At 40.8% G+C, this 18,304-nt stretch overlaps 1 protein-coding gene across 6 annotated transcripts in view; it reads right to left on the bottom strand.

Annotated features, from left to right (window-relative positions):
- Nucleotides 1-8,068: 8,068 nt before the first annotated feature.
- Nucleotides 8,069-18,304, bottom strand: part of PLD5 (phospholipase D family member 5) — a 436,159-nt gene continuing 425,923 nt past the window's right edge. For 5 of the 6 annotated variants that reach the window (XM_054560816.2, XM_054560813.2, XM_054560821.2 and 2 more), the window contains one exon: nt 8,069-10,704. In XM_054560816.2, the coding sequence (XP_054416791.1) occupies nt 10,448-10,704 (257 nt within the window). In that variant the 3' untranslated portion in view covers nt 8,069-10,447. The remainder of the gene's footprint in view (nt 10,705-18,304) is intronic. The other variant, XR_008527647.2, reaches the window with a different exon arrangement.

Below are 18,304 nucleotides of genomic sequence, written 5' to 3'. Positions count from 1 at the left end.
CTTCTCCTGGGTTCAAACAATTCTCTTGCCTCAGCCTCCCAAGTAGCTGGGATTTACAGATACCCTCCACCACGCCTGGCTAATTTTTTTGTATTTTTAATAGAGTCAGGGTTTCGCCATGTTGGCCAGGCTGGTCTCGAACTCCTGACCTCTGGTGATCTACCTGCCTAGGCCTCCCAAAGTGCTGGGATTACAGGTGTGAGCCAGTACACCCAGCCTCTCCTTGGGATTTCTGGTAAATAATGTAATTTTTTTTCACCCTTTCCAGAAACTGAAAACTGTCACGTGTGCGTGGTAGTATGCCAAGGGCAGGGCAATGAGAGCTGTCTTCTCTGTGTGGAGTCAATTGGCTAATACACAGACCAACAAAAATTTTTTCCCTGAGGGGTATTTTATCACTGACGTTGTTTAGAACTGCTGGTAGATGGTGATAGTAAGAAGTGGATGACTTTTAGTGATTTTACTGTTTTTAAAATTCTCACCATAAAATGTGCTCCTATTGCCTGCAGTCTACGATGGACTGCTCCCACTACCTAACCCTTGATACGCACAGCTCATGACAATGGTGGCAAGTGAGATGGTTTTGGGGGACAACCTAGCTGGGTTCATAAAGAAGTGTGTGCCCCTGTAGTGAGTGGGCCAACTGGTTTTGATACATTGCATTATTCCTGACCGTCCCATCCTCTACTCGGTCTCTGGGGAAACATTTATCTGCACTAAATTGCTTTAAACCACACTTCTACTGATGAGATTGGTCAGGACACGGTGGCAGGCAAATGCTAGAATATTATTTACTCAAACTGCATAGTCATGTTCGGGTTTGCTTTTCATACCAGATGCCCCTTGAGGACAGGGGCAGGTCTCATTCATTATTGTCTGTTCCAAAACAACAACTCCAGGATTGCACAGAATTGGAGTTCGATCAATGTTACATAGAATGGTTTTCCCCTGTATGTCATTTCACACATGAAACACAATATTATTTGTTATATGTTTGATTCTTAAAACCAGCATGCATGAAAGTGAAAGATAAGTTTTTTAGAGAATATATGACATCTTGTTAAAAAGCTCTTCTGCTTCCAGGGATATAATTTTAAGATAAATTGGTAATAAAGATTCATGACCAGGAAACCTACATAGTAAAGAGAAATACCATACATTAAAAGATGAGTTTATGAAAGTCAAAGGCAAACTGAGGTTCCTTGTGTAGAAAGACTTTCAATAAACCTACAAAGCTCAGTTGAGAACATTCCTCTTTGGTAATGTTCTTATTTATCTGTTATTTTAGAGGTTGATAGGCACTGAATCCCACCTATCTAGATACCTGGAACCCAGGGCCACCTTAAAGAAAGTTATCTGAACTTACATTGATGACTATTTTTGTACTTGCTTAAGCATTAAGTCAGCTGGTTGACATCTCAGTAAATTTCCAGAGCTTGGCATTTTTTTTTTCTTTTAATGCTACTGACAACAAAGGTTAGGGAACTGTTACATTTATTCATTCTTCTTCAGTGAGTCACTTTGATCTTAGAAGTCTTATATTCCTAATCATTCTTAAACATTTCTTACTTTTTGTCCTCATGAATTTGTCTTTATTCTAAATGAGAAGCTCATTGATAAGTTTGTGTTTTTGAAATTAACTGTGTTAATCATTAATACTATACACTAAATACGTTGGTTTCTCCACCATTCCAGAAATGCTGGTGGGACTGTATTTCTTAACGTTAGGCTAGGTAAAATGATTTGACTAGCTCTGGCCATTGTGTTGTAAACAGAAGTGACATGTATTACTTCCTGGTCAGAGAATTTAACAGTTCATGTAAGACCCTCCAGCAATCTCTTTTCCCTCTGGCATGGTGACCAGCAACATTTGCTCTGTCAACCTGGGTCTTTAAATGGCCAAGATGAGCTGAGCACCCCTGCTGACCCATGATGAATATGTAGTGTGAACAACAACAACAAAATCCTTTGTGGTTTTAAACCACTAAGATTTGGGGATTATTTATTACTATTCGTATCAGAATTCTACCATAGAAATAGAACCAGTGTACACACACACACACACAAACACACACACAGAGAGAAACTGATTTATTGAAAGGAATTTGCTTACGTGATTGTGGGGGTTGCTAGGCAAGTCCAAAATCCATTGGCAGCTCACCAGGAAGGGTAAGCTGGAACTCAGGCAGGAGCTGATGCTGTAGTCCACAAGTGTAATTTCTTCTTCAGGGAAGCCTCAGTTCTGCTCTTAAGACCTTTTGAGGCCCACTTAAGATTATCGAGGAAAATCTTTCTTAGTGAAAAAATCTGATTATAGACTTTAATGACATCCACAGAAAGCCTTCACAGCAACACCTGGCTTAGTTCGTGTGTTATTGAATAACGGGGGACAGTAGCCTAGTCAACTTGACACACGCAGTTGACAATCACACTCTGGCATAACATAACTAGGCTCCCCAGATTGCATGATCACAGGAACAATTCAGCAATATATCACTGTCTGCAGACCTTAGACTCCTTAAATGTTCTAGCTCTTGCATCCTTTTTATATAAATAACTACAAACTAACTAGCTGAGTGACAAACTCCAAAATACAGAATTTTGTTTTCAACCCATATGCTAAATGGTAGCTTATGGCATTCTTTTTGAGTGCGTGTCCACCATAGGCTAAATGTGAAACAAAATATCTAACACACCACCACCAAAGTAAACAAATAAATAATCTTAAAAATCATCTAACTCTAGACCTTCTGATATTACTAATCTCTACCTAAATTGAGCTGGAAGCCATGCAGGATAAATGTGTCTTGATACTACCCCCACTTCCTCCATTTCCTCCCATGACATTTCAATAGACCCACCTTCCTTCGTCAGACCTCCTAGGAGTGATTTCACTTGTGTCTTCTACACATTTCTGTAAACTGCCTACTTACACCAAATATTTAGCATACTATTAGCAACTTTTGCATTTGTTAAGTCAATCATTAGACTGTGTATTTTAAAACATTATCTAAATTTATAACACATCTGTCTCTACTTTGTGTATTCTACACCTCATTTTCCTCATGTAGAAAAATAGTGGGTCTGGGCTTCTAGAGTTCTAATTCCGCTCCCCAGCTCTAACAATCTCTATGTCTAGCGTGTAGTCATTTCCTAACTTTCCATGCTCAATGTTTCAAACACACTTTATGAGTCTAACACATTTGATTACTATTGATTTGATATTTAACCCTTATGGCATGGATCCACATGCTTCACCATGGAGATCTCCGACATGAGTCTCCATCTGACCCAACAAGGTATACTACAGTGTTTTCTTTTTTTTTCCCTCTTTTCCTTCCAAGCTACTTAAAAATGAGGATAGCTTTCACTTTATCGTGTTAGGCCCTTCCAGGTTTCAAAGAACAGACACACAGGTTACTTCAGTTAATATGAGTTTATTTATGTCAATACATAAGAAAGGAAGAAAAAAAAAGCAACCCAGGAACTACAAAGTCCAGACTCATTGTTCAGGAATCAAGTATTTCTCCAGTAAGCTAAGAGCAGAAATGGTGAATCAACAAGAACTCAAATTGTCTTGACTGCAGAAGTAACTGCTGTCACTGCTCTCAGAGGCACCATTACAGTGACTGTGTCTATTCTGGCTGTGCTTCCTATTCATCATTTACTTTCTGGTATTCAAACTCCCTAAACGAGGGCCGTGATTGGTTGAGCCAGGTACCATCAAACAAGAATACCACTGCTAGGTACACTTTCATTCCTTAGGCCACCCTTTGGCCTGGAAATGAGTCTCTTTGGGTCAGGTACTGAAACTTGGGAAGGGAATTTACACGTTGGGGGAGCTGGCTGAGATGGCTGTTAAGGTATGCTCTACACCTCAATATGGGTTTGCTGAGCAGACACTAGGTTCTCTAGTGGGGTCTCTATGATTGTTTCTTTTTTTCACTAAAAGTAAATTTACTTTTGGTACAAGTACCAAATCAGCTGTGGCCAGTGTAGAGAGCTCACGTGGCAGAAAGCATGGTTTTGCTCCTGCAGGAGCTGTGGAGGTAGGGTCTCTCCAAGACACCAGGAAAACTATAGATCCACCTATGAAATACGAATAAGAGATAGCTTTATCACTGGGGACAAACCAGCCTTTGTTTCTCAATGACATTTTCCTACAGAGGATTTTCAAAGTGCTTTATCAGTACCATAACTTTGCTGAAAATATGGTGTTGCCTTCTTGTTATTACATTTTCTAGGATGTTGCCTTTAATAACTCACCCCTTTTAAAGCAGCAGCTAATCTTCACTTTTAACTAATAAGTGAAATTGTAGATTACGCTCTGATTTGAATGTTATTGGATCCTATTTTCTGAGTTGTCTTTAAAGATCTTCATCCTCCATTTATACTGGAAAGTAACATATAATTTCAACGTTTTTAATCCTGGGAATTGAGGTCATATTTCCAAGATCGGTTGTGCATTTGTGTGGGAAAACTCTAAATTAGAAACCATCTGTGTTTGTCTTGCAAGGGGCGCAGAATGTCTCATCTGTTTTTCAGAATTTTCCACCCATGGGGAATAGGAGAGTCCATAAGGGAATTAATAATTTTTTAATGTCTGAGCCAAAAGGAATGGGTTTGAGAGTCAGATATCCACTTCATAAAAAGAGATATTTTCTGCTTACTAATTTATCTCTCATATAAAAATAAATCACAAATAATCTTCACCCTTACTATGATTTAATTGGACTCCTTGTACATGACTGTCATCAAACTGTTAGCCCAATTTTTTTTTTAAAAAATCACAAAATTGTAGCATTCAGAAACTGCCAATAAAATCAGAATACTATTGACTATTACAGACTCAAAGTTCACTTTTAAGCCTTTGCTAACCTCTCAAATGATAGTTTTTTTTAAAAAAAGTATGCCCCTCAGATTGATTCTCTTTATGAAAAGAGTACCCACCTTATTACATGCTGTGCATATCCTTTCAGAGATAAGACTGCCTCAAATCCAAATTACTTTAGTAAATCAACAAAATTTTATCCTGTGTGGGTCTTGAGAAAGGAACCATATGAAGCACTCCAAATTGTTTGGCTCAAGTGGGTTTTCACCTTCTCACCTTGAGTCTGGCGACTCAGACCACTCGGCCATCCTGACACTCTAGGCTATCAACTTCTATGTGCCCAAATGGCAGGGGAATTTATACGTTGGGGGAGCTGGTTGAGATGGCTGTTAAGGTACGCTCTACACCTCAATAGGGGTTTGTTGAGCAGACACTAGGTTCTCTAGTGGGGTCTCTATGATAGTTTCTTTTTTTCACTAAAAGTTAATTTACTCAGAGTGAACATTTATTGGAAATGATTTTTTTTTTTTTAGAGAAAGAGATAGGAATAGTGTTTCAAAGATGCCTCCTTGTGTGAATATACAAAACAGTGGGCCCATTGAACCAGTCGCATCTACCTTCTTCATAATTTACCACAGTACAGCTTGGTTACTGATGAGAGACTGATTTGTTTCTGAGAGCAGCTTGAGGAGAAAAAGAAATGCATCATCTCACAGTACGAAAAAGCCATCTAATATTTACTTCTGAAAAAACTGAGCATCTGGTTATAAGAAAGGTTTGAGAATTTTAATGATTCCCCCAAATTCAACCCTTTATCAAACCCATGTATTTAGGGATCTTAAGGTTAATAATATAGATATGTCCAGGTACAAGTTTATCCTATTTACATAAAGGAACATTAAAAATTCAAGATACCTTTTGTAACAGAATTAGAAGTTTAGTAGTTGTACATAGCAAAAGAAAATGTGTAATAGTCTATTAAATATAACTTTTTTTTTTCAAATTGCCAAAAGAAGCATAAATGACCAGTGAAGTTTTAGAACTCTGTAAGTACAAGACTGCTAATGGGTCAAAAATAAGAAAATTTCATTTTTACATCTTCAAGAAACTTCTGAGGAATACCCATTGAATCACTGTAGAAAGCAGCATCTTCATAATTCAGCCAAAGACGGGAATTCTCTCAAATGAGAAAGACAGGCTGCGAACTGGGGTTGACGTCAGGGCTATTCAAAAGCCTCCGTCAATTTAAGTCAATAAGGTGAAAATGGTAAGCAGCTTTGTTAACAACATATAAAAGGAAAATTAAAGATGCTTATTCAAATAAAATTGGAAAATTTTGAAAATAGGTTAATTTATGTAATTTATCTTGGGCCAAATGGAAGGTATATTAATTTCGCCTTTAAAAGGTGTATAATAAAGCACACCAGTTCATTGGGAACAAGTACAGAGAGATAAAAGAATGAAACATTTGTCCACAATATATGGGGCTGTTTGTAAGGACTGAGTTTGAATAAACAATAACAAAGTATCTTTCATTATAGGAAGTGACTGTTCTATGCAAGTAATGGCAGCATTTTACATTCCTAAAGTTAAAAATAATGAAATGAATTTTGGACACAGAAACACCAGTGGTCATATGTATGGAAAAAAGAAAGTTAATTGTAGGATAGAATTCCTGAGACAGATAGACCCTAGATCTGATCTTATCAAGAAATTCTTATGGTCTTTTTTCCCCCCTTGGAATTTAGTTCAATAAAAGTTCCTAAAAACAAACAGAATGAATCAGAGTCACTGAGTATAGCCACAGGCTGGTGGGAAATGAGCTTCTATCAATCCCAGGTTCATCGAGGCACTTGTAACAAACCATTAACTGCATTTCAAAAAAACCCCTCACATTTTTCAAAGGGTGACATCAACCAAAAATGTGATCAGACCCCTCTCACTAAGAACCACTCAGACGTGAGACAAACAGTAGCACAGAGAGGGCCCGAATGGCGCCCAGAGTTACACAGATGCAAAGTGTGTCCTCAGACCTTTTGTTTCTTTGTCGGCTTTGACTTGTTAAAGATGCTAGTTTTCATTCTCTGTGCCACAGGACCTAGGAAGTCTGCGAAGCATCTCTTTACAGCATTCTTTTAAGTCAGTGGGGACATTTTCAGCATTCCTTGTTTCTGTCAGGTTCAGCTACCTAAAGCTTGTTGTTTACAAAGCATGGATGTCATCTCACTCTTCCACTTCCTCTCCAATGGTTAGACAAGCAGTGATTCAATTATTTGATAGGCTAGTGGCCAGTGACAATGCAGTGGAGGCCCACAGTATTGATCTTTGATGGTGTGTGCAATGATTTGATTTGGGGGCGAGGATAAAGGTGATGGGGCTTGGGAAGAGAACAGGCAGCATAAAAACTGTCAATGCTCAAATGAAAGTTTTCAACTGGTAGGCCCATCGGAAGGTCATCTTGAATTCCACAGGAGAGAGAAGTATTCTCATAGAATAAATCATTGTTTAAAATCAACACTTGAGGATAAATAAGGCACTAAGTTAGTGTTAGTGGTACTGAAATCTAAAATATAGTCTCTAATTGTGTTTGTTTTCCTTTTTGCCTCTTGGGAAATAAATCCAGGAATGTTAATGGGGAGTAGTCACCCTGCTCCTCATAATTTCTGGCATGGACATCCACCAGAGGGTGTCAAATTAACGTGTTTTTGTTTTGCATTCTTTTCCTCCTGAAAAGTAATTCCTGGGATATTTAGGGGTGGGAGGAATGGAGGTTGATAGTTTGTTTAGCACAGAAACAAAGTCTAAAAGAAAGGAAAGCCATCTCTAGAGGGATAGATAAAGCATCCAAATGAAAGAAAGTTCTGCAGAATGAAATGTTCTCTTGGGAGACATGAATCCATTTCTGACACTCTTGGTATGGGGGTCACTTTTCTGGCTGCCACAGAAGGACAGTGTGGCCCCATGGAGTCACCACCGCTGCCCAGACTCCCCTGATTAGGGGCTTGCTGTGTCTGGTAGGCACCTGCTGCTGCTGCTTGGCAGAAAAGCCTGGGATGCAGCTCCCGGTGTTAGCATTTTGCCAGGCCTCAAAAGGAAATGGCAATGATGGTCATTCCATAAAGGATGACCTTCTCTTCTCGTAGCACATACAGCAGATAGTGACAGTGAAGGGGCCCCATGACACCAAGCCTATGAGTGTCCCATGGCTGTGGATGAATACTTCAGGGGACAACTTGAGAACTAACAAGTTTTAGTTCTTTTTTTTTTTTTTTTCTCCCTTTAGATGTCCTTTTTAAAACCAACTCAGGTTGCTTTTGTCTGTCTGAGTGTGAACTTGGTAGGTTTGTCTCCACTCCTACTCTGATTCCTTCTTTCCTTTATTTATCTTTTTTTTAGAGGCAAGATCTTGCTATGCTACCCAGGCTGGTCTCAAACTCTTGGCCTCAAGCAATCCTCCTGCCTTGGCCTCCCAAAGCACTGGGATGACAGGCGTGAGCCACCGCACCCAGCCTGCTTTCTTTTTAAAATCATCACCAAAGCCATGTTTACTTTATTGGGATAACTGGCAGAGTTATAACTCCCAACTCAAACATGGATTGTGTATATGGTAAATATTTAGAGTCTTAGGGGCTTGCTATTATTGATGAGGAATTATTGATGAGAATCACCCAATTAGTCATAAAAACATGCTACCCTTAAAAATACAGCTTCCTTCCAGCTCCCTTGATCAACTGGTTAAATATCTAGTGAAGCAATACTTGCAAATAACAAGAAAGGAAGCAATGTGATCACTGGATAACCAACATAGCCATTCTATATTAAGTAAATCCATTGGATAAGATTCATAGGCTCCTCGATCACTTTTTTGGCATTTAGAAATCAAGTCTCCAGAAATGAAAAAGAATAATTGAGTGTTTCCTTGCTGTGAAAATACATGTATATTATGGTCCTGAAGAACCAGCTCTAGCATGATGTCTAGTTTTGTGTTGATGTTATTCATGCCAAAGCGGCCCCACGCAATGTTCTATTGAAATGTTGACAATCCAGATCTCCACCAGGGTTTCTGTGGGGCTGTGTTCTTTTCATCCACATTTGCAACTGGAAGCTGTGAATTTGTTTTCCTTTGTGGATTCTTGGGGAGGACCTGGTGTTGATTCTATCAAGATATGACAAAGTTTATTTCAAGAAAAAGATTATATATTATAATGCTTCGCATTTATATAGATTCTTTTGATTTCAAAACAAGTTATAAATATTTCCTACCGTGACAACATCCTTGCGAGGTAGGTGAGTATTACCGTCTACATTACCAAGAGAAGCCCGAGGCCAAGCAATGAGGGGCTCTGCTTTGAGTCACAGAGTCGGGAACAACATCGGAACTGGACATCCCGGCCACCTGCTGTGGGCTCTGAAGAGGCCGTGCCTCTCCCTAGTGTAGCAATGGTCTCCATTAATACAGGGGTATATATTGTATAGATATAAAACAACAACACACAATTACATTATAGAACAATAATTCAATATTTCTGTTTCTTAGTAAAATATGTTAAGCACAGTATTTAAATTGCATTTCTCTGAAAAGCATTTGGTATATTAAATAGCAGAAGGTTATTAAATAGCTCTATAAACGTTTGCTGGCATACTCTTAACAGCATAATGATTCTAAAGAAATTAAAATCCACTGACGCATAGAGATCTTTCCTTTATAATACCATAAACTGAACAAAAATGTGAAAAACTACTTTATTCCCAAAATGCAGACTTGATAGCTTGCTGGATATTAGCAGGTGGCTACATAATTTTTCTGAGCTTGAGAGAAAGGATACATATTGCTGACTGTGATTTTTTTAAAAATACCAATTCGGTAGCGGAAAAAAGGATTCAGTTGAAAGGTGAAAATGAAAGTCTGCTATTTCCACTTAGTATCCATTCCAAAAAATGTGTATGTTTTCAAAAGATGTTATCATAGTTAGAAGTAATGTTGAGGTGAATACAGAAAATGCTATATAATAGGAACATTTTGTGAGAAGAGAAAATGATACCAAATAAAACTTATGGTATAAGAAGAAAATGAGCAAGACAGAAAAGGATATTTTTCAAGGGTGTTGAAGGCTGGCATGAGATGTAAGCTATTCACGCTTAGCTGACTGTGTAGGTCTTGGAGATGATTTACAAGAATAAACACTTGGTTTTATCAGTCTCTTCTCCAAGGCAAAATCCTCACCTTCCTCTCTAAATCAGCAGTTCTCAGAATGTTGTTAAAGAGCCCACCTCATGCTAAGCTTCCTAACAACTGACCGGGTAGGTCAGCAGAAAAAGTTCTAAAGCTAGAAAGGAGCTGGAATGAAAGTCTTAAAATTTGTATGCAAACGTAAAAACTAACTTCTACGCCAGAATGACATTCTCTGTCAGAGGTAACAGATACAAAAGTCTTAATTTTAGTGTACACGACGCTAAGATATTGTTAGATAGGTATTATGTGTCATTCAGAGAATCTTTTTTATAAGTGTGCTTTTTCCCTAAAAAAAAGAGACATATTAAAGTGTTTTTTCTCTCCTCAAGTCCTTTATGTATAAATATGAAATACGGAGCTGTCCTATCAGTTTCTTCATCATGTTATACGTTCCAGGGATCCTTTCCGCCTGCGTCGTCTGTGGCAGTTTTGTTGGAGGGGGGTTTGAGTTTGAACAGACTTGAGCAGTTTGGCTGTTTGGTTGGCTGTAAGGTTTTGGCATACGGTGAATACCAGTCCCTTTCAAACACATCTTTAAGTTGCTTAATGATGCTTCTGTTGTTCCTCACATCTGCCTGGTTGATAACAAGGCCCGTGCCAGCATTCTGGGTGAAATCATTCCCTACCCAATCAAAATTTCCTGCAAACAAACAAAGAAATAATGTTGAGGAGTTAGAGTCCACTGGGAACATACCCAATATAATGAAATTCAGAGTGGATTCTATTAAAAATCATCAACATCCAGGAATAACAACGGAGAGGCTGAATTGTGTTGACAGCTCCAAAAAAAAAAAAAAAAATCCAAGAAGCCTTACATATGGCATATTAATATTTGCATATTATTTTGGCATTTTCTTCAGCTTTGCTCCGGTGGAAACTCAAAACAAGGAATCTGCTGTTCTTTCTTGTAAATGTTATTTCTTATTGACATTCACAAGCCACACTAAATACAGCAACATTTAAAATATATAGGGATTCATTTAAAAATCCTGTGAGTAATTACTACCTTCTCAAAGAGACAACATCTAATCCATGTGAACAAATGAGGGAGTCTAATTATAAGTCCCTGAAGCTTTCAGATCAAAGAAAACGCTAAAGCCACAGGAGATTCAGTTCCTAACAAACACTCGATTGGACTAGAAATCATTTCCCAGACCCAGGATCCGGCCCCTTGGCCCAGGAAGTGGGGCAGGTGCTATGAGAACAGCCTCTCAAGTATGACTGCCCGTGTTACGTGGTGTATTCGTGTTTTTAGGGCTGCCATAGCAAAGTTCCACAACTTGGGTGGCTGAAACTACAGAAATGCATTGTCTCACAGTTCTGGAGACAAAATCCAGGTGTTGGGAGGGTTGATTCCTTCTGAGAACTGTGAGGAGGGATCTGTTCCAGACCTTTTTCCATGGCTTGTAGATGGACATTTTCTATTTTCTTTTTATTTATTTATTTTTTTGGTTCCTTTTTTAAATTTTTAAATAGAGATGGGGTCTTGCTATGTTGCTCAGGCTGGTCTTGAACTCCTGGGTTCAAGCAGTCCTCCCACCTCAGCCTCCCAGCATGCTGGGATTACAGGCGTGAACCACTGTGCCCGACGTCTCTGTGACATTTTCTATGTCTCTTCATGTTATCTTCCCTCTATGCATGTCTCTGTCCAAATTTCCCCTTTTTACAAGGACATTGGTCATATTAGATTAGGGGCCACACTAATGATCTCATTTTAACTTGACGATTTCTCTAAAGATCCTGTCTCTCAATAGAGTTACATTCTGAGGTACTGGGGGTTAGGACTTCAACATATGAATTTTGGAGGGACACGATTCAGCTCATACAAAGGAGTAAGCCTGGGATCTGCCCTAGAAGAGACTAATCATGTGTATGCCACTCCCGTGTAGTCCATCTTCAAGGTGTGAGGGAAGCAGTAGCCTCGGAGAGCTAGCATAATGCCATTTTCAGTTCAGCTCCATCTTGAGACTAACAAGGCATGTTCCTTGCCAGTCACAGCCATGGTCATCGATGTTTACAGTTGAGGAAACAGCCTAAAGATACCCCAAAGGATACAGTCCTACAGCAGTGGAAAGTCCAGATGTCCCAATACCCATAACAGTATGTGCTTTCGGGATAGCTACAGTTATGCTTCGATGTACTTACACACTAGAATGTCATTACACACAAGAATGTTTTCTTTAAATCGATAGAATAATAAATTTTGTCATGCTGTCAGCTCACTCACACATAGACACAGCTTAGCTTAGCTTTTACATAGACAAGACTCCTATATAAGAAAAACACACCACATCCCTCCACTTGCTTTCTGGGGATGCCCTACTCTGTAGCTGAGTAGCTTTATTCTTTTTCTTTTTCTTTTTTTTTTGAGACAGTCTTGCTCTGTCGCCCAGGCTGGAGTGCGGTGGTACAATCGTGGCTCACTGCAACCTCTGCCTCCCGGGTTCAAGCAATTCTCTGCCTCAGCCTCCAGAGTAACTGGGATTACAGGAGCCCACCACAATGCCCCACTAATTTTTTGTATTTTTAGTAGAGATGGGGTTTCACCATATTGGCCAGGCTGGTCTCGAACTCCTGACCTCAAGTGATCCACCCATCTCGGCCTCCTAAAGTGCTGGGATTACAAGCGTGAGCCACTGCGCCGGGCCCGATTTATTTATTTTTAGAGGCAGGATCTCTCTCTGTTGCCCAGGCTAGAGTGCAGGGACCTGACCATAGTTCATTGTAGCCTTGAACTCTTGAGCTCAAGCGATCCTCCCACCTCAGCCTCCTAAGTAGCTGTGAGTACAGGTGCAACCACCGGAACCAGCTTCTACTTGGTATTTATATACATTATTTATGTGGTTGGTGGGACTTACTTGCACTTTACAGCTGAGGAGTGGGAGGCTCAAAGGGGTGAATAAATTTGTCTCATCACATGGCTAATGACTGGTGCACCCAGGTCTGCCAGACTGTATGATAAACCAGGAATTATTCTCCTTAGAAAATATTTAGCCATGTCAAGGTGGACAAAATTATCTTCGAAATTACCACCAGGCCAGGTCTGATCTAAGCTCCCAGTTTTGTTCTCTTCTTTGGGTAAGAGCTGATTCCATAAAGGGAACTGGCAGGCTTTAGGTGGAGATATTGGCCTTCCGTCCCTTTGCAGCAACTCAGGTTTTGCTGCAGAAATCACAAGACGCTGAGATCATCTGTCTCCCTGGGCACCCCTGGCCCAAGGGCCCGCAGTCATCTGTGGGAGAAGCTGCTGGAAGAAAGCACATCTGTGGAGACAGCCAGTATCTGTTCCTTTGCGCTTTTGTATTTTGGTCTCTGCTCTGTATTCTGGAGCTCTCAAACATACCGAGTCCCTTTTCCATTTGGCACCCCTGGGAACATAGAAGGTGGTTTCTTGTCTCTCATTTTACTCCTAAAGTTTATTCCTCAGACCCTAAGAACACCAAGTCCCTAAACCAAATATCAGGAGAGAGAGGGACCTGCCCCCTTTTGCTTTATCCTTCTCCTCTCATCCCAACCCATCATCTGCCCCCTCAATAAACAGCACAACGGTACTATCAGTGGCTTCATGATAGACATAGCTTTGGACGAATTTTTTTCTGATATAAATTAGTGAACTGTCCTCCAAGTGGTACATAATACTGTGTCGGTGTCTCTGCACAGAGACCCCCGTAGCCAATGTGGCGTTCCTGATCGTGTGCTCTTCGACACGTGACTATGCGCAGAGGCGCAGTTTGGTGCAAATGCTCAGTGCCAGGTAAATACAGGACTGGATCTCCAAACTGGGGATTAGTAGCTCCCGTGGGTTGAGCGTTGTTCAGGTGTCCCTTGCCAGGCAGTATCTTCTATTCATTCCGTAAGCAAAAGGCTCTTGTGGTCTTGCATGCCTTTTAAGGGCTTTTGGATATGACACTAAAATCTCATCCCCACAGCTGTTGCCAGGCACTGTAACAAGGGCAGTCAATATATCATCTCATTACATTATTTCTTCAATTTTCACTGCCGTCCTCTGAGGTGGTAATACGAACTCCTTCGTATTGATGAGGAAATCAAGGCACAGAAGGGTTAAGCAATTTGTCCAAAGCGGGAATAGAAAAATATCAGAGCTGAGGTTCAAAGCCAGGTCTGACTCCAGGGTCCACCCTTTACTTGTACTCCATGTTGCCTCTGATCCTAAAAGCAACGTTTGTGCTAAGAATTGTGTGCTTCACCCTGGACTACAACGTCAACCCCCCGAGGTCAGGAGCAACACAGCCACGTTGAGAATTCTGCTCCGTGCATGTGCGGACCACTCTTTCTGAAGGAAATATACATGGAAATATGCTTTGGGGGCAGCCTGGGGCAGGGGGAAAATGATGGAGAGAGGTGACAAGATTTTGAAGGCTTATTCTATGAAATACAGCTTTTTTTTTTTTCTTCAAATTCAATGGATTGAGCCAAGATCTGGCATCTTTACTGATGCTCAAAAGTTTTAATTAGGCTCATCTCAGGAATGATGGCTCTGGAAAGCTTTCACAGGCCGATAAAGGAATTCCTGCACCTTTGTGATCAAGCTCTTCTACTTTTCAGTTCCTGACCATCTGGCTTGACTTCAAAATCACATACATGCTTCAGTATTTTTTTAATTGGGATGCAATTTCAGCCAGCTTTTTTTGTTGAGACTACCACTGCAGCTTCCAAAAATGCATGCTGAGGCCCCAGTTGCCCGGAGAACTGTAGTGTCACCCAGAGGAACATGATGATGGGGTTGCAAGAGAGCTTGCTGGGAAGGTGCATGGGCCTTCAGGGGACTTTTGAGTGCCTTCCATCCACCCACTACCCCCTTGTCAGCCCTCCAATCCTTCAAACCATCTTCTAGACAAGTTTGCAGAGATTGACTCAAATATACCCTGGAGATTTCAAAATTAGAGAGGTGACACTGTTTGGGGATTCTTCTGTAAGTCTTGTGAAAACTTAATGGGGCAGTGATTCCGTGCAAGGTCCACTGTGGATTTTTCTCAACTCTGCGTTCTCAGCAAGTATCTCAGTGATGACTTAGGAGATCAGAACATGCTGATAATTATTTAAATTATTGATGGATTTTTTTTCTTCTAGGGTTGAGTATTTTTATACTAGAACTATGTTTCAGTCTAGGGAATTAACATTTTGCTAAAATATTATGTGTAAAATTCACTCATTTAAAAATGTATTATGGAGGGAAGAAGAAAGGAGAGAGCCAGGAATCAATATTTCCTAATGATACGGATAGATCGGAGACAGTGTTAGGAGCTCTTCATACACTATCTTGTTTAAGCCTCATAGCACCACTGAAGGGTGGGTGCTATTATCCCCACTTTACAGATTAGAAAATAGAGGCTTACAGAGATTATGTGACTTTCTACCATTTTTCAGCTTGTAAGTGTCAGTGCTGGAATTCAAATATAGGTTTGTCTCACTCTAAAATATGTATTTATTATTTTTTAATATTTTATTTTATTGAGAACAGAGTCTTGCTCTGTTGCTCAGGCTGGAGTGCAGTGGCGTGATCTTGGCTCACTGCAACCTCCGCCTCCCAGGTTCAAGCGATCCTCCTGCCTCAGCCTCCTGAGTAGCTGGGACTACAGGTGCCCACCACCACGCCTGGCTAATATTTTGTATTTTTAGTAGAGACGGGGTTTCACCGTGTTACCAGGATGGTCTCTATCTCCTGACCTCGTGATCCACCCACATCAGCCTCCCATAGCGCTGGAATTACAGGTGTGAGCCACTGCATCTGGCCTATTTATTTATTTAGAGATGGAGTCTCACTCTGTCTCCCCCAGGCTGGAGTGCAGTGGTGGGATCTTGGCTCACTGCAGCCTCTGTCTCCTGGGTTCAAGCGATTCTCCTGTCTCAGCCTCCCGAGTAGCTGGGAGGACAGGCGTGTGCTACAATACCCGGCTAATTTTGTATTTTTAGTACAGACAAGGTTTTACCATGTTGGCCAGGCTGGTCTCCAACTCCTGACCTCAGGTGATCCACCCACCTCAGACTCTCCAAGTGCTGGGATTATAGGTGTGAGCCACCGCGCCCTGCCTAAAGCACTTAATTCATCAAAAGTACATTTTTAAAAAATTCCTGGTTTCAGGTATTTATTTTTTTAATTTTTAAGCCCTCACCTCCTTTTTTAAAAAAATTCCCAGAAAAGAACATTTAGATACAGGTACAAGTCACTGCTGAATGGACACACAACATCTTACTTTAAGTAAACTCCACACGTAAAATATCCAGATTTGAGTCCCTCAATCCTGTCGTGCCTAAAACCTGAACCATCTCTGGGTTCCCTGATGATTAAGCCAAAAGTTCCCATTTTTTATTAAGTGATTTTGGGGTTGTTTTTAATCGCTTGCAGCTGATTTCATATTACTCTCTATAAGCTGGTGCACATGAAAAAAATCAAAATAATCACATTTTGGGTCCTGAGAGTGACAACAGGAATGAAATAATATTCTCTTTTTGTTTGTTTGTTTGTTTGTTTGTTTTGAGAAAGAGGAGTCTCGCTCTGTCACCCAGGCTGGAGTGCAGTGGCGCCATCTCGGCTCACTGCAAGATCCACCTCCTGAGTTCATGCCATTCTCCTGCCTCAGCCTCCCAAGTAGCTGGGACTACAGGCATCCGCTACCACGCCCAGCTAATTTTTTGTATTTTTAGTAGAGACGGGGTTTCACCATGTTAGCCAGGATGGTCTTGATCTCCTGACCTCGTGATCTGCCTGCCTTGGCCTCCCAAAGTGCTGGGATTACAAGGGTGAGCCACTGTACCCGGCCTATTTAGTTTTTTTATTTTTTTTTTGTGAGAAGGAGTCCCACCCTGTCACCCAGGCTGGAGTGCAGTGGTGCGATCTCGGCTCACTGCAATCTCTGTGTTCCAGATTCAAGCAATTCTCCCTGCCTTGGCCTCCCAAGTAGCTGGGATTACAGACACCCACCACCATGTCCAGCTAATTTTTTTGGTATTTTTTAGTAAGGACGGTTTTCACCATGTTGGCCAAGCTGGTCTTGAACTCCTGAACTCAGGTGATCCACCTGCCTCGGCCTCCCAAAGTGGCTGGGATTACTGCGTGAGCCACCGCGCCCAGCCAGATATACATCTTTAAAATATTCCAATACTGTCTTCTAATGTGATATTGAAAATGGAAAAAGAATATGTTCACACTGAGCCTGGGAGTTAGTGGCTCCCCACGTGGCCAGTGGCAGTGTCTGCAGGGGCGGGAGGCAGCGGGTGAGATGACTGGGGGCCCTGGATGCCAGACCTGGCTCCTTCCACCTCACATCTGTATTTCTAAGTCTTAGGGTCCAAGTTTCCTCATTTCTAAACTGCAGATGATAAAAGTGTCCCTCCCTATTGGTGATGTTGCCAAGAGAAATGAATCAAGTGCTTTACAAAGTTGAAAGGGTATATTTTTTACTCACTGAATTTGAAGAAAAGAAATTGATACAGATTTTGTATTTCTATATTCCATGAACATGTTTCTTTCTGCCTTGAGACTGCCGCTTCATCTGTACAATGTAATCACTACACTGCTGTTTTTGGATTTGTGTACCTTCTTATAGATCATTTTAACTGTCTGTGATGGTACTAGTTAAAAGGTTACCATGGACTCATATATATCATGGAAAATCAGAATAGGTTTGATATATTAATAATTACACCAGTATAGAATGATTTCAGCCCTTGGGTGTCTATTACCTTAATAATAATAATAGCTAGCATTAATTGGGTATTATCTATGTGCTAGGTACTTTGCACATTTTATCTCTTCTACACTTCACCCAGTGAAGTAGTTAGTATTATTAGCCCCATCTTACAGATGAGAAAACTGATGTTTGAAGAGCTCAAGTTAAATTGTACAGAGCAGGACATTTGGAAGATGGCAGGGATGGGATAACTGGCTGGGCATTGGGAGTTTCGGCACTGAACCACTCCACTGTCTGCCTTCCCCTCACTCATGTCAGGCTGGCTTGTGGTGCTGTGGGCAGGGGGATGACAATGCTCGTTCCAGTGCCAGGACTCACCTTTGATAAGCCATTCTCATCCTTGCCTTACAATGAGGCAAATGGACCAGAAAATTTCTGTAAAACATTTATGGAAAGGCATCTTCTATGTCTTCTAGTATGTAAGTCAGGCCATGGAAGAGATATTTGAATGATGAGCTCCCTGTCCTTACCGTCCTGTTTCCTCATCTCCATTTCCCCCATTCACCAGCAGTGGTTCCTAAGGCCTTG

This window comes from Pongo abelii, chromosome 1 (genome assembly GCF_028885655.2).
Source record: "Pongo abelii isolate AG06213 chromosome 1, NHGRI_mPonAbe1-v2.0_pri, whole genome shotgun sequence".
Taxonomy (NCBI): Eukaryota; Metazoa; Chordata; class Mammalia; order Primates; family Hominidae; genus Pongo; species Pongo abelii.
This window is presented reverse-complemented; position numbering and strand designations above follow the sequence as displayed.